General features: G+C 36.3%; 1 protein-coding gene across 17 annotated transcripts in view; it reads left to right on the top strand.

Moving 5' to 3' along the window:
* LMO7 (LIM domain 7) overlaps positions 1-15,940 on the top strand; it is a 190,174-nt gene that overhangs the window by 157,001 nt on the left and 17,233 nt on the right. For 6 of the 17 annotated variants that reach the window (XM_033104126.1, XM_033104131.1, XM_033104132.1 and 3 more), the window contains 6 exons: positions 9,571-9,685; positions 10,747-10,908; positions 11,749-11,936; positions 13,113-13,173; positions 14,926-14,982; positions 15,133-15,174. In XM_033104126.1, coding sequence (XP_032960017.1) covers positions 9,571-9,685; positions 10,747-10,908; positions 11,749-11,936; positions 13,113-13,173; positions 14,926-14,982; positions 15,133-15,174 — 625 coding nt within the window. The remainder of the gene's footprint in view (positions 1-9,570; positions 9,686-10,746; positions 10,909-11,748; positions 11,937-13,112; positions 13,174-14,925; positions 14,983-15,132; positions 15,175-15,940) is intronic. The other 11 variants (XM_033104130.1, XM_033104133.1, XM_033104143.1 and 8 more) reach the window with 4 other exon arrangements.

The following is a 15,940-nucleotide window of genomic DNA, read 5'->3' on the forward strand; positions in this document are numbered from 1 at the left end:
TTTCTCTTTTAGAAAAAACTCTGGTTAAGCATTTTGATGTGTGAACCCCTTAACATGGAGGAGCTTTTGTGGTTCTTTGGCCTAGTCTAGATTTCTCTGGTTCCTTCCTAGAGTATATTTGTTTTCTAAGGTACAATATCAGGTATATAATTTGGACTAAGTTATATTAATGAAGTAACTTTATGTGAAATAATTTGATATAACATTTATTTAGTATTATTAGATTTTTATTAGTAAGTAAATCTTTACCACTTTAGAGTAAGCTTTTTTCTTTTTTTTCCTGATTATAAAGTACTACGTGCCTGAGGAAATTTGGAAATGCAGGGAAGTATACATAAAAATCACTGGTAATCCCATCATTTAAGGATAGTCTTTGTTACTATTTAGGGATATTTGTTTTAGTTTTTCCCATATACGTTTATGAACGTATTTCTAAAACCAGTTTTTGCTGCTTGCTAAAATCATTAGTTGTAACTTTCTTTTTCATTTCATTGTTAAAGAATTGGAAAGACATAATTAGCATTGTAAGAGTCAATGGATGAAAATAATAATGTATGTTACTATACTTGGGGAACATATGGTACTAATGGATGAATAATAGAAACAGAAGCAAGGGTCTTTTGTTTTATGGATTTGTGTGTTTGCCTTCACCTTTTCAAAGAGCAAATCTAACAAAATAGACTGATTAACGTCTCGTGTGCTAGATAGAGGTAACTCCTTCAGGGTGACAGTTGACTAAATGCATCACGGATTAAGAAAAAGAGGCTAAGTGTGGCAAGTGGGTGTGTACCAGATTATTGGCAGATCAGAACAACCTGAATTGACATGGCATGGTTTCAGGGTTCATCCTTAAGGGGTTTGTGCTCCTTTGTCGCCGACCTTGAAATGGTATTCTACCAAGCAAAATTAGGCCTTATTTAACAAGGATATAGAGATTGGAATTCTTGAACGTCTGTATGCATCATATGGCAACTTGCTATCCCTGATGTGCTTGGTGTGTCACTTCTGCACTCTGAGGAAAGTGGCTTATGTAGCATCCTCTTGCTCTTTTCATTGACAAGGAACTCACTGAGTTGGAAAAGGTCTGTGAAGGTACAAAACAGGATGACTAACATTAGGTTGGTGCAAAAGTAATTGTGGTTTTTGCAATTTTTTTTTAACCTTTTAAACCGCAATTATTTTTGCACCAACCTCACATGTCAAGGTCATATGCAACACTCCTCCAAACTCTTGTCCAAACTATAATTCTGGGAGTTCAGAGGATAGAAAATATAAAAAAATATTGTGTGGCTGAGCATCTAGATGTCTTGGTAGTTGTATAAGTGTTCTTCAGGTCTTCTTTCTCTTTCTTACTTCACACTTTTGCTGGTAATGGCCTTTCATTTCTTCCTCCAGAATTTCCTTGATGTTATACTTTTCTCTTCCTGCTTCAGTGGAAATTCAGGCCCTTTCCCCATCAATGCAGATGCTTTGTAAATAGTCACATGTGTTTGTGCATTCTATAAAAGCTGTAAAACCTGCGTGATGCCAGGCTGGAGTCAGTAATTTCTCTGCTCCAAAACCTCCAGTGTCACTCTGTGGTCTGTTCAGTTAAGTTCACAACACTCAGGGGAGACAGAGGTCTCTTATCCCTGCTGCCAAACTCCCTTTGCAGTGCTGTAACAGCTGTTTATTGAGTGCTTACCATATACCACCCAGGTGTGTCGGGGCATTATCTTAGTTATCCCTCAGTGACTCTTGTATCACCGTTTCATAGTTGTGGAAACTGAGGCATGGAGTGGTCATGTTACTCATTCAAGGCCATACCAGGTACTGAGCGGTGGAGTCAGGACTTGATCCCAGGCGGTCTGACTCATCATTGCCTCCACCACACAGTGTTATGGCAAAGAGATGGGGGTAGATGATCTAGCCACATGAGACGGCTTTTTCCTGAACACATCTTGCACTTCCTTGAACATATCATACATATTTGTTCTTGCCCCATTTGAAAATGTTCATTTCACCCATCTTTGTCTTTGAAAGTCCTCCTGTTCTTTCAAAGACTGAGAGGGTCATCTCGGTGGTGAATCAAAATATCTCCTTCCCATCGTTAGAATTGAACTTTTCACCCTTGAAAGCTTCATTTGATGAGTTCTTCGTCGTTCCACATGTTCAGTGTCTCCTTTGCTGTACTCTTTGTATCCTCCACAGCTTTTACACATAGTTGGCACTGAAGTACGGTTTACTGATTTGAATTGCATTCAAGGCCTCAAATACTAGACTGAATGATGAACTTGATCCAGCAGGTAATTTAGGTCTTTATAGGTTAATGTGGGAATTTTAACATTAAGGAGTATTTAAGAAATGTAAGCACTATGATGTCACATAGAACTATTTTAAGGAAACGAAGTCTAGGGGGCAGAGACTGATTAGGAGCAGATCACAGAATTGTGGTAATTGGTGGTTTATGCCATAAAGAAGTACAAGCACAATGAAGGAATATGCTCTTATTTAAAATCTGCCCGCAGGAATTTCTTTCCCACTCTCCATTGCTGAGCTGGGGGTTTTATTCCTCTCTATTTCCTTTTCTCCCTTACTTATCTTTTTATGATGCTTCATTGCTTGCTTCTCTTGCCAGTCCAGGTACTAGGAAAATTCTGGGGGTGACCCCGAGCAAGTGGAGAGAGTGTGACTTTTGTAGTCCTTCATCCTCTCCTAACGACTCACAGGTGTGGCTTTCATGATTTCCCCCCAAATTGACCTTGCCTATAGATTTTCATTTTATTTTGTCCCGTCGGAGCCCTCTATTCTCAAATCTCATCCATACCCATATGTTGGAATCTCTGCCCCAGATTTTTTAAAGCAGTACCCAGATGTAGGATGATACAACATGGAAGGAAGGAAGCTTTCTACATGTCCGTTTCCTGGTCTCCAAGCCTACTATAAATGCCCTTTTTAATGGTGCTCAGGGCTTATCTCATCACAGCTTCTTACTGTGCATTTTATTTGCTTGTCACCTTCACTAGACCTGACTTTCTGTGAAGGTTGGAAGCAAGCCTGTCTTGCTTACTGTTAGCACAGTGCTTGGAGATCTATTTGTTGAATGCTGGCTGAGTTTTATGTAGAACTATGTATGTGAGCATTAAAGAGGATTTTCTTTAGCTGGTCTGAAAACTGCCCAACCAACCTATATATAATGTATAATGTTGTTTCCCTGAGAAAAAGAAGGTAATTAGTAGGCATCAATCAGGTACGTTGGCATCTTTCAAGTGTTTCATTTATTCCGTTCAATAATCTTGCAAAGTAGGTGGTGTTATCCCGGTTTTCGCCCTTGAAATACTTGAGATTTGAAATTCATGTAGCACACTCCAGGCTAGTTAAATGATAAAGCCACAATTGTAATTGCTCTGACCTTAATGTTTTAAAAATATGGCGTGCTCAAATTTGAGAACTGCCTTGAGTAAAAACACCAAATGTTGAATTGTTTTAACTTTGCTGTGTCTTCAGAATTTTAGAGCCAACAAGAACTGAAATATCTTCTGTTTCATAAAGACAAAATCATTCTTAAGATCGTTTTGAGGAAAGGTATATATTGATTGAAACATATCAGAACTGAATCTATTTCTGAAATGTAGAGTTTGGAATCTACCCAGTAGGCAATAAGGAGCTAGTAGCAATTTTAAAACAGAGTGTGATATAATGATCGGCGTGTTCTGTAACTAAAGTTGTGGCAGCTGTGTTGAAAATGGGGGCCGAGGAGGTCTGGAGGCCCTGAGAAGCAGTTGGGAGGTGGCCACAGTAGTGTAGGGAGGAGACTATAGCCAAACTAAGATAACCTGAGGAAGATGGACTGAGGGGTGGTTCCAGATGGATTTATGGATTGTGAATTTGATAACACTATTAAATGCGGTGGAAAGTGGGGGTGGGGACCGTTTTGTGGAGTTGGGGTGGGGAGCAGTTAGGGGAAGAAAAGAGGAATAGACCCAGAGAAAGAATCTGGTGTTTCTAACTTAGGCATTTGGTTATGTAGTGATGTAATTAACCAATACATGAAAAACAAGAGGTGGAAGAGCAGGTTTGGGGAGGAAGGTAGTGAATTTAGTTTTGGATGTTCTGGGTATACATACATTGGACTTACATACGAGTTGTGATCGAAAAATACAGTGAATGTTTAAATAAAAAATTTCATTGCAGTAAAAGACACATTGCCATTAATCCCCCTCAAAATACGCCCCCACCCCCCAAATATATGGTGATAGGAGAACTGACTCTGAGTGGTGAACACACAATGTGATATATAGATGATGTGTGACAGAATTGTACACCTGAAACCTATGTAATTTGTAATTTTACTAATCATTGTCACCCCAATAAATTTTAATTGAAAAACAAAATAACCCCCTGCACCCCCCTCCTGCTTTGAGCACACTCATCCCATCATTCTTGCCACTTTCTGAAGCAGTTCTGGAAGTCCTCTTTGGTGAGTGCCTTTACTTCATCCTCCATCATGACAATGCTCCGTGTCACATATTGCTTCTGGCATGGCAATTTCTGTCAAATAAAAACGTTATGGTGTGTCCTCATCCACCTTATTCACCTTATTCATGCGACTTCTGGCTCTTCCCCAAAGTCAAAATGACCATGAAAGGAAAATGTTTTGAATCGATTCAGGACATAGAGGCAGCTACGACAGCGCAACTAAAGACATTTACAAAAGAAGACTTCCAGGACTGCTTCAGAAAATGGCAAGAACAATGGGATAAGTGTGTTCAAAGTGAGGGAAAATATTTTGAGGGGGATTAATGGCAATGTGTCTTTTACTGTAATAATTGTTTTTTTAATTTAAACATTCACTGTATTTTTTGATCACACCTCATACTAATTGAAGACATAGCAGTTAAGGAGGTTACTCAGGAGAGCATGTAGTCAAAAAGATGGCAGACTAACTAGGAAAAAACAACCATGAAATGAAAATAGAAAAAGAAGAGGGAGCATACTAAATGAAACTGAGAAATGGACAGAGAGATAGAAGGAAAAAAGGCAAGAGAAAGTGAGATAATGGGTGACTTAGAAGATTGTTTCCTAAAAGCTAGAATCACTGGTAGTGTCTGGTGGGATGAAGACTCTAAATGGATTTGGTAGGGAAGAGGTAAGCTTGGAATGGGTTGAGTAATGTGGTAGGGCTGGAACCGCCCCTGCCTCTTTGGAATGGGGAAGTGGAGAAAGTAGGTATAAATGCATCTTTGGGGAAGGAGAGTAGCTCCAGTGCCAGAGCAGCAGGCTCGCTTAAGACCCTGAAAAAAAGGACACTAAAGAGCTATGTATACAAAAATCAAAAATTACATATTTCCTCTGTTATTTCTGACTTTACAGCCTGAATCTATTTTCAGTGTTTAATTTTATCAACTTAAGTAGGCTTCCCTCAAGTGAACACATTTATCCAATTAGACAAATTTGAGAAGAATAGCTATCTGACTTGTTATTACATAAGATTGACCCTGTTTTTTTAAATTAATTCCCATCTGTGCTGACATGATAATCTTAATTCGCCAGATCTCGTAAAAATAAATCCTATCATTGCGACATCAGATCATGATTTTGTTTAAAAAAAAAATCAGTTTTCAGTGTATACTTCTGCTTAAGTTACAACTAATTTGAGGGGAGATTATTTTTATTTTATGTGCTGAAATGTTGATAACTACATTTTATCTTTTCTGGCTTAGAGAACTTAAACTACATGGGATAGTGCTTAGCCAGTCATCAAGAATTTAGATTTCCCCCACTAATTTATATTCATGCTTCCATCCAGTTCAGAAGGAAATTCCCCATCATCATCTTCGGCAGCATTGGTCCTTTGTAGAATACTCATGTGGCATATATTTTGCAGAGAAAACCATGGAACTAGAAGTGCTAAGTACAATTATTGTTGAGTAATTTATGTTTGGCTATAATTATAGATATGTTCCTCTATAAGAAGTCTAATGGATAATCTAATTTAATAACACTGAATTCCACAGAGATGCGTAAAGGACTACCATGAGGAGGAGGCCAGGTAAATGGGCTCTGAGGCCCTTACCACTTACTTTAATCCTTGTATATATTCCGTTCGGAGGGAAGTGGTCTGCATAAGAATTTCATTTGAAAATAGAGTTTTGAAAAACAAAAAAAAAGCTTGAAAATCAATGTTGTTATGAGAGAGAAGGCTCTTCCATGCTCAGTGACATGCCTGAGGGCTATTGATTATAACCTTATAACCAATTCTCATCATTGACAGAAATGGACCTGTAATTGTCCATGTGGTTCTCTTTTCTTCTTTGCCTGTGTACGGTCCCAAGGATCTATAGTCTGAAAGGCTGTAGTCGCAGTGAGTCTGTTCTCTGTTAACTACTTCAGAGACGTGGTTATCTGCACTGTCATTTACTATGTTGAAGTAGAGATTTATTCCCAAGGTAAGAGCAGCCCTTTGCGGGACAATTCCGGTCTAATATAATTGTGAGATTCTTCTGTCTATGGCTTAATCTCATTCTCTTTTATCCCATATTTGGTAGAAAAGGATAATATTCACATGTTATCTCCCACAAAGTATTCTTTATGTACTTTGAGACTATTTATTAAATCTCTAGTCTGTCTTTTATTCTTCAAGATAAAAAAAACCTCAATTAATGTCTTGACTATCTAACCTATCATTTGTTTCTCTGTCCTTCTATAGCAATAGATTCTGCACTTTAATTGGGTTTAAGTTGGAATTTTGGCAGGGGCGGGGGGCAGGCAAGAGTGGTGAAGATGACCTCTTATTTTCATTGAGTCATCTCTAATTTAAGGCTATGGCGGATTTGGTTAAGGAGTAGAACTAACCAGTAATTTTTTTCTATTCATAGAAGAATTTTATTCTGGAGATTTGTGTTCAGGCTGATTATTAATGAGTGTCATCTCTAACTACATCTGGGTTCCCATATTTAAACTGCTTTACAAGCTTTCTGATGAAATCTTATTATTATTAGCTACAATTTTTGTTTTCTTAAAAAAGTTCCATACCCACTGTTGAAGAGTCAGTAATTATTTCATGACAGCAAGGGCCGTGCCTAATTCATCTTTAGTTCCCAAAGTACTAAGCACTGTGTCATATACAGAATAGATGCACCATAAATGTTGAACAAAAGACTAAAAGAATTTTGTTATAGCACTTAACTTCTGTGCCCAAATTACATAGTAAGTTCTCAATCTTTTATTCAGAGCCTTCTAATTCTTAGATAATTAGAATTTTTTTCTCAGAATATTGTCAGTTGGATTTTAAACTTGTTTCACTGGTGGAAAAACTTAAGAATAAAAGTTTTAGGACTTGCCCAGTTGGCCCTGGGTTTCGATTTAACTGCTAAACTAAAATGGAGAGGTTGTAGGTGTTTTTCTAGAAAATGAAATGGCTTTAAGAATATATTTTTGTAAAACAATTAAATGTAAGTTCTTTATGATTATGAATCAGAGAACTAAAACACTAGTCTGGGAAACTCATTATGCTAAAATTCATATATGCTGCTTACCCAAAATAAAATATGTAAATGATAAATGATAGCTGAATTTTTCACAGACACTAGTGTAGTGTTTTACACTAGTGTAGTGTAAAACTTAAAACATTTGTTTTGGAACATGGCTTAAGAAAGTCTGTGAAACTTAAAATTTATTGCAGTGTAGTAGAGTGATGGAGACGGAAATAAACTTCCATCTGTTGTCCAAGGGGCTCTTGTCCTTGGGCTTGTGGGTTGATGCTACTTCAAGGAAATCGTGGCCTACAGCTCAGGGTGCCTCAATAGGGGCTGTCTTGGCATCCGACCAGTGGTCCTGCAGGGACAACACAGTTCTGCATTTTGCAGCTTGTGTAGCAGCTCTGCCTTTACCATTACATCTTCCTGTGGCAGTGGGGCAAGCAAAAATGCCTTGCCAAAATTTCAGGTGTTCTTTAGGGGGTGGTACCAGTCCTAGATGAGTGGTGGTAGCTGAATTATGTGTCTATGAACCCCATACAATTATTCAGCTATGTCAGTTCAGTGTTGGAAGTGTTTTCATAAGTATGATGGTATTTATTGATTTATTTTTATTACTTTCAGGTATACAAAACAACATAATGGTTAGAGATTTATACCCCTCACAAAGTGATAACTCAACAAGTCTACTACCCCTCTGACGTCGTACACAGTTATTATGATACCATTGATTGACTATATTCCCTATGCTGTACTTTACACCTCATAATCATATATATATATATATGTGTATTTTAATTATAGTTGACATTCAATATTATTTTATATTAGTTTCAGGTGTGCAGGGTAGTGGGTAAGCATTTACATAATTTATGAAGTGATCCCCCCAACAAGTCTAGTACCCATCTGACACCATACGTAGTTTTTACATTATTGACTATATTCCCCATACTGTATTTCATATCCCCATGACTATTTTGTGACCACCAATTTGTACTTCCTATGTAATCCCTTTACCTTTCTCACCCATTTCCTCAACGCCCCTCCCATGTAGCAGCCATCAGTTTGTTCTTTGTATCTATGAGTCTATTTCTGTTTTGTTTGTTTATTCTGTTTTTTAGATTCCACATATGAATGACATCATATGGTATTTGTCTTCTCAGTCTGACTTATTTCACTTTGGCGGCATGTTTTAAAATAAATAAGTTATTTACATCTTTTTTTTGCATTTTCAAAAATATCATTTTATTGAAACATATTTAACATATAACACCATATAAATTTAAGGTGTACAGCATGTTAATTTGATACATTTATATATTGTAATATGTTTACCATTGTAGTGATAATTAGTACCTCTGTCATGTTAAATAATTATTCTTTTTTGAGTGATTGGAGTCACGTTTTAGTCTCTAACAAGTATGGTGATTATAATACAATATTGTTGTCTATATTCACTGTACTGTACACTAGATCTCTTGGGCTTATTTACTACTCTTTGTAAGTTCATATCCTTAAACATCTGTTTTATCTCCCAGCCCACACCCCTGGTAGCCACCATTTTACTCTGTTTTCACAAGTTTGGCTTTTTTCCATTCCACATATAAATGACATTATACAGCACTTGTCCCTCTACCTGACTTCTCTCACTTAGCATATCATGGTCAGGGCCATCTGTGTTGTTGCAAATGGCAGAATGTCCCTTTTCTCATGGCTTAAGAGTGTTCCATTTTACACACACACACACAAATCCCTACACCCCTTCTCACTCAACTCCGTTCCTGGATAATAATAAGTTGTCTGTAAATTAGTCCTAATTATATGGTGGGCAAAAGCTTAAGTTTTACCAGTGGTCAACTGATTTATAGTATTAATGTGAAGAAAAACATCTGTTGATAAGAATTTCCCTTATTTTGGCAGAAAAATAATAAACTGGGTGATATTTCTGTAAATAAAGGTTTTACCAAACCCAAAGAAAAAAGAATGAAGCTTCTGGTTGATCATGAAATAATTCAAGTATACCTTGCGTGCAGCCTCCCTTCTTTCATGGATAGACTTTCCTCCATGTCAGTGCCAGGGACACCTGATCCCACCGTTTCATGTTTGTTTTCAGGATCAGTTCAGTGATATGAGAATCAGCATAAACCAGACGCCTGGGAACAGTCTTGACTTTGGGTTTACAGTAAAATGGGATATTTCCGGGATCTTCGTAGCATCAGTCGAAGCAGGTAAATCATAGATTTCGCTCTACTGAAATTTCTTCTCCTTTGTTATCCTATGCTATTCAAATCCCCCCCACAGAAATTAGTTCATTTGATACAGGAGGAGAAAACACGTGTGGAAAATGCAGCAGTAAAGCAAGGAGGTGCATTCTCTTCTCTGAGCTTAATAGTTGGGGTTATAAACTACATGTTGTTTGTTCTCCCTTCCTAACTAATTGTAGTTTTGAAGAATTTTAATTTTGTGACTTGTACAGAATTCGTTTTTCAAAATTTTAGGCTTAATGTTTGAAAATGTTACCAAATAATACTTAATTGAAGATTCAGAAAAAACTTTCCCTGACAGCCGTGTTTGTGGTAGATATAGATGTGCTGTATAATAAAGTGATGTTTCCTGAGCATTCTGATATATCTGTTGCCTATGGAATTCTCAGGAGGATTGGGGACTTTTGCAAAGGGATTGCCCTCCCACCCCCAACGGCTATACCAAATCAAGCCTAGAACTCTTAGCAAAATACTACCACAAGGTTTAAAATTAAAAAAAAAAAATGCTATGGTATTTAAAAGGAGTTCCTCACTTACATATTTCAGCTACATAAAATTGCATGCTGTTTATTTCTTTGCAATTTCAAGACTGCTTTAGTGAGATAATGGTAAGTAGTAATTTTAAGCAGTTTTAGGTGGCCCCGTTTTTTCCTCTATTCCAGTGTATTTGGATTTGGAAGCTCAATTAAAGGGCAATCGATTTCAGATTTTTAATCTAAAAATAAATAAAAATTTTCTTTGAGGATAATAAAGGAACTGTTTTGAACAGGTGAACTTACCATTTTTCCTTTAAATGTTAATGAAGATAATGCATAGTATACATTACAGAATGCCTCTGGTGATTTATATGTTGTAGATACTCAAGTATTTTATAATTTTAAGACAGTTTGTGACTCTTTACCACCTAAAATATTATGAGAAATGGTTAGTTGAGATTACGAAGTCATTTTTTTTCTTTAATTCAAATAAGCAATAACTGTAGAATGTAGTTTGTTTTAATTGGTTGTTTATTTTGCTTTATTCAGGTAGCCCAGCAGAATTTTCTCAGCTACAGGTAGATGATGAAATTATTGCTATTAACAACACCAAGTTTTCATATAAGGACACGAAAGAGTGGGAAGAAGCCATGGCTAATGCTCAAGAAACTGGAAACCTAGTAATGGATATCAGGCGGTATGGAAAGTCTGGTGAGTTGGTTTTACCACTGTGTCTGGCTTTCTAAATTGGGAACTGGTCTTTGGCAACTGGGTATAACAGCTTGCTTCAATAACATTATTTTTCTTTACATTTTACTTTTTTTTTTTGCTTAAAGATATTTTGTGGTTATGTCAAGACAAATCATGAGTGATACTTCTTTGACTATTCTGTCTGAAAACTTTTCACTAGCAAATTTACTGAGTTCTACATTGTTTATTGACTGAATTATATGCTGGACTGACTCTGAATGCATATATCAATTGAAGACGATTGTTTTTTTTTTTTTTCCATTTATTCAAATGCACCTCTCACTTTTTTCCTGAAAGCTATTATAATTGTATCTGCTTTAGGGAGTCATATGATAATGTTGAGTTTTAAGAATTACACTATGATTGGAGTTTCTCTACGGAACCATTACTGTAACTGCTATAAGGTAGAACATGGTAAGTCATATTCCTGTTGTTCATTCTTAAGGAACTTTCAATATACATTCCATTATTGTGTTTCTTAGTTATAGAGGTTAGACGGGGAAGGGCATTAAGCCTCCCTAGGCCTACCAACTTATGATATCAAAATACAATATCCAGTCGTGATTTACAGAAAGATTCAGCAAATTTGCTAGTCTTTTCATTACTAACATGATCTAACCCTTGAATTTCCAGAAGGTGGTCTGTTTGTAAAAGCCCTAAACTTTTCATTTCTTTCACACACTACCTGATTTGTTTGTTTGTCTTGTGTATGTGCATTTTGTATATGTGCATTCAGTAACTTTGTTCTTTCCACTTCAACATTTGTGTGTACTCATTTCTTGATCTTCATGTGCCAATCAGATTGGGGCAAAGACCAGCCTTCCCTGCCATTTACCCGGCATAAAACCCTCAATCTCACCAGTATGGCTACCAAAATTATAGGTTCACCTGAAACAAAGTGGATTGATGCAACTTCTGGAATTTACAACTCAGACAGATCTTCAAATCTATCAATAACGACTGATTTCTCAGAAAGCCTTCAGAATTCTGTAAGTATTTTGAGAAGTGGGCGTTTGAGAGCAAAGCAACTGTAGGAAGTGTATGTCGGGGGGAGAAGAATTTATTTTGTTTGAACAATTTTGATGCTACTTTAAAAACAAATAATTGACTAAGGTAATTTATAGTAATGAGAGGAAAATTTTGAAAATGATAGGCATTACTCATTAATAATTAGAGTAATAATGATGTATATAATGGTAAAATCAAAAGACCCCATACTGGTGTTTTGCAGGTGTTCCTTACCAATCTTTCATCATTGTACCCATCTCTCAGATCTTTGTGAATGTGAAGTGGTAATTACATAAAATTATGCACTCTGATTTTCTGTGCTTTCTTTAGTCTTTACTGGTAAAATAAGTGCAGTAATTGTGTGCAATTTAAAACCTCATGAAGCATTTTTAGTCCTTGTGTAGGTGAATTTGATGGGCAGACTTACCTATGTGGTTAAGAGATACTCAGTTACATTAACTGATTGAAATAATTATAATGTAGAAATTTTTCTAAGTATCAAAGCATCACTTAAATTTAAGTTTTCAAACAAATGTTTATATTGGCTCCCCAGAAATATGTCGTTGTTATCCTAAGATAGTCCCTTTTATCTAATAAGGGAACCCTGCTACATTGTGTAAGACAAGTATAACTGTTAGAGAATCCTATAGAACTATGTTGCTTATTCATAAATATAAGCCAAATAAATGGATTAATGATTATTTGGCCCTTCATGTTTCTTAGAAAATTAATGACTGATTGAACTTTAAGGTATCCATGCTTGCAGCCGGTCATTAATCCTCCACAAGGATTAAAGAATAATGAGGGCAGCTGTTTGGCTCAGTTGGTTAGTGCGCAGGGCTCAGAACACCAACGTCACTGGTTCGATTCCCACATGGACCAGTGAGCTGCGCCCTCCACAACTAGAATGAAAAAAAAAAAACAACGACTCGACTTGGAGATGATGGGTCCTGGAAAAACACACAGTTTCCCAATATTCCCCAATAAAAATTAAAAAAAAAAATTAAAAATGTTTAAAAAAAAAAGAATAATGAAAAAAGTTTCTGTTACATACTATGTAAAAAAAGAAAGATGTTTTCACTAATGGGAAGTGCATTCTATAAGCCCCAAGTCCACCTGGAGAGAATGTTATTAACTGGCATTTTTGTCTTTTGCAGAATGCCGAATCCAAGGAAATAAATGGAATTCGTGATGAAAGCAATACTTTTGAACTAAAAGGTAAACCTCACCATTATAACTTACATTTATAGTATAAGAAAAGTCATAGCACTCAAGTTCTGTTATTACAAAAATTAATATCTGTGAGTGAAAGACAAACTGATCCATTGCAAGTTGAAACTAAGGGGTTAGCACACAGATCCAATTGCAGCCAGGTGGAAGGGCGCTCAGTTCCAGTGTTGAATAATAGTTCAGGAACTGCAAACAAAGCTTTGGCAGCATGTCCAGGAGCTTTGAGTGCCTGTGTGTCTAAGCCAAATAAAGAAAGACTGGTTTTCTGGAGGCCATTAGCCTTCTTGCTAAGATATGCTGCCAAAGGGAATCTTAGTTAAATACAAAACATGAATGAAGTTTCCTTTCTCCCTTTATTGTTGGGCAAGAGACAAGCTTGGAGGCAGCTAATATTAATCAGGAAATGCCAGTGGCAGTAACAGTTGTTAGCAAAAGTAGCCATTTGTAATGGAAAAGCAGATTTGGTATCTAGGGAAATTTTGCTTTATGAAGGAGTTATCATCGTCTTCCTTCTGTTCACAATAAATAATTTAGGTACCACATGCTGTGTGCTATTCCTCAGGCATACAGCATAAATAAAGATCCGGTCCACACAGGCAGGGAAAGAGACCCAAAGAAGATGAAACTTCTTTTACCATGAAACTAGAGTGCCAGGAATGGGGCTGGGTTTTCACAGCAGCTTGGTGGCTTTGAATCTGCATTTGCCAGTTCATAATACATTATGTCAAAGCCAAATTAAGTTTGTAAGTGTCCCTCTCTTTATTGATTATTTACCATTGTATTTAATTTCTGATCATTAGAAGTGACTACAGTTTGATATTGTATTCTTAATCAAACGAGTTTTTAAAGCACACATGATTTGTTCTTCTTCGTGGTGTTAAATAAAAGATATCCGGGTCCTGTTTGCCAGTGATTCAGGCAAAGCAAACTGATAAGAAATTTAACTCATTAGTGACTGTGAGACTATATGCAGGCGCAGTCATTTGAGGGTTCTGTTTAGATAAGTAAACAACAACTTACATCAAGTAATGATTGCACTTACATTTTTATGAATAAACTGAAGTGATAAAATGATAAACGATAAAGTGATAAAAATCATTTGCCATAATCTTGCGACAGATCTGTAGGAGAAGTGAGAATGTTTTCTTTTCTTTCTTATCTGACTGAACTTTTGTTTTACTTAAAATTGGTGGCTATCAGATCTTGAAAACTTGGGCAAAATATTTTAGAAGAATGTTTTAATTTTAGCCTTTATTTTTATTTTCTCCCTCTCTGGGTATTATATATTTTCTTGTCCTCCTCCCTGTTATTTTTCAGTTTCTTTTTTACTCATCTATACTGTGAAAACTTTTAGTTGCAATTTTCCTTGTACTAGAAGAGATGTTTGGTTGACCTATGCAAAATATTTTAATTTCCATTTCCCTAAAACTGTGTGATTTAGCATGGAAGATAGTACTTTTGCTTCTGTGAAACTAGGATGCTTATCTGCTAAAATTTATTAATCAAAGTAGTAGTTCCTTTTACTAATGTGAATCTAGTATAGACTACTAAAAATATGTGTGTCTTTGTGCATTGAAATAATCCATATCTTCTATGCCTATCAGTTTTGTCATTTAGGAAAAATAATATTGCCACAGATTAGAAGGGTATATCAAGTATCATTTAGTTTTTCCAGGGGTGAGAAATTAAAATGAATGACATGCTATTGATTTTTTTTTTTTTTTTGTATTTTTCAACTAGCATCTGAACCTATTTCTTTGAAAAACTTAAAAAGGCGATCACAATTTTTTGAACAAGGTAAACCACCAAGCTAACAATTCATGAACTTTCATGGAATTGTTTCCACTCTCCACTCTTTCCTGATAGTCTGTGGTGCTGGGCGCTGAGCCTCTTCAGTTTGGCAGTCATATGACCAAGCGACATAACCCATTTCCATTCTTTCCCTAGGGTCATCAGGCTTTTCTTACAGTTCATGGGTCTACCTCTGTGGTAATGGGTCTTTGCGTGTCTTTTGTACTTCTGAAGTTTTTTTATTCTTTTTTTTTTAATTAAAAAATTGAGATGCTATTAAACACACACTTCTTTCCACTGGGTGACAATAAGAAATGAGGAATTTCATTTCAGCCTTATTGCTTCCTACAAATTGCATAATATAGATTACACCAACATATAATTGGCTAACATTTTAAAAATGTCTGCTTTTTGTTTATGCAACATGCTCTTAATAAAAAAGCAGAGTTTTTTATTGCTATTGGGGTGGCGGCTTTGGAGTGTCCGGAGGACTGCTCTGTTGACTTTGAAATAAATTAAAACTAAATTCTGGTTCCACCTGTGAACAGGTACATGTTGAGATGCTCTGTGTTGGTGTAGTTGGGCTGCACTGCCTTACGACGTGCTGTGCATGTGGCACTTCCTCTTCTTTCACGAGTGCTGAGTGCTCTGTCTGGCGAATGCAGTTCGAGCTGTGTTTTGCTATCAGTAACTTAAAAGTACTATCCAACATTGGAGATGCAATGGCACAGTTGTTGGTGTGTGCTGTTGGTGTCTACAATGTTATTATTTCTTACTTTTAAGATTACTAAACATTTACACCCTTGCCTTACACCCTGGTGTTTACTGGACTTGAGTATTTTGTGTTAATCTCCTAATAGCCTTCCTTTGATGAATTAAGGTTTCTCTTGACTATAAATAGATGTAATTTTACCAACTGTGCATGTGCAAGATCTATTTGTGTCAGTATCCTTAGTGTTTTTGC

The sequence above is a fragment of the Rhinolophus ferrumequinum genome, chromosome 4, assembly GCF_004115265.2.
Source record: "Rhinolophus ferrumequinum isolate MPI-CBG mRhiFer1 chromosome 4, mRhiFer1_v1.p, whole genome shotgun sequence".
NCBI lineage: Eukaryota > Metazoa > Chordata > Mammalia > Chiroptera > Rhinolophidae > Rhinolophus > Rhinolophus ferrumequinum.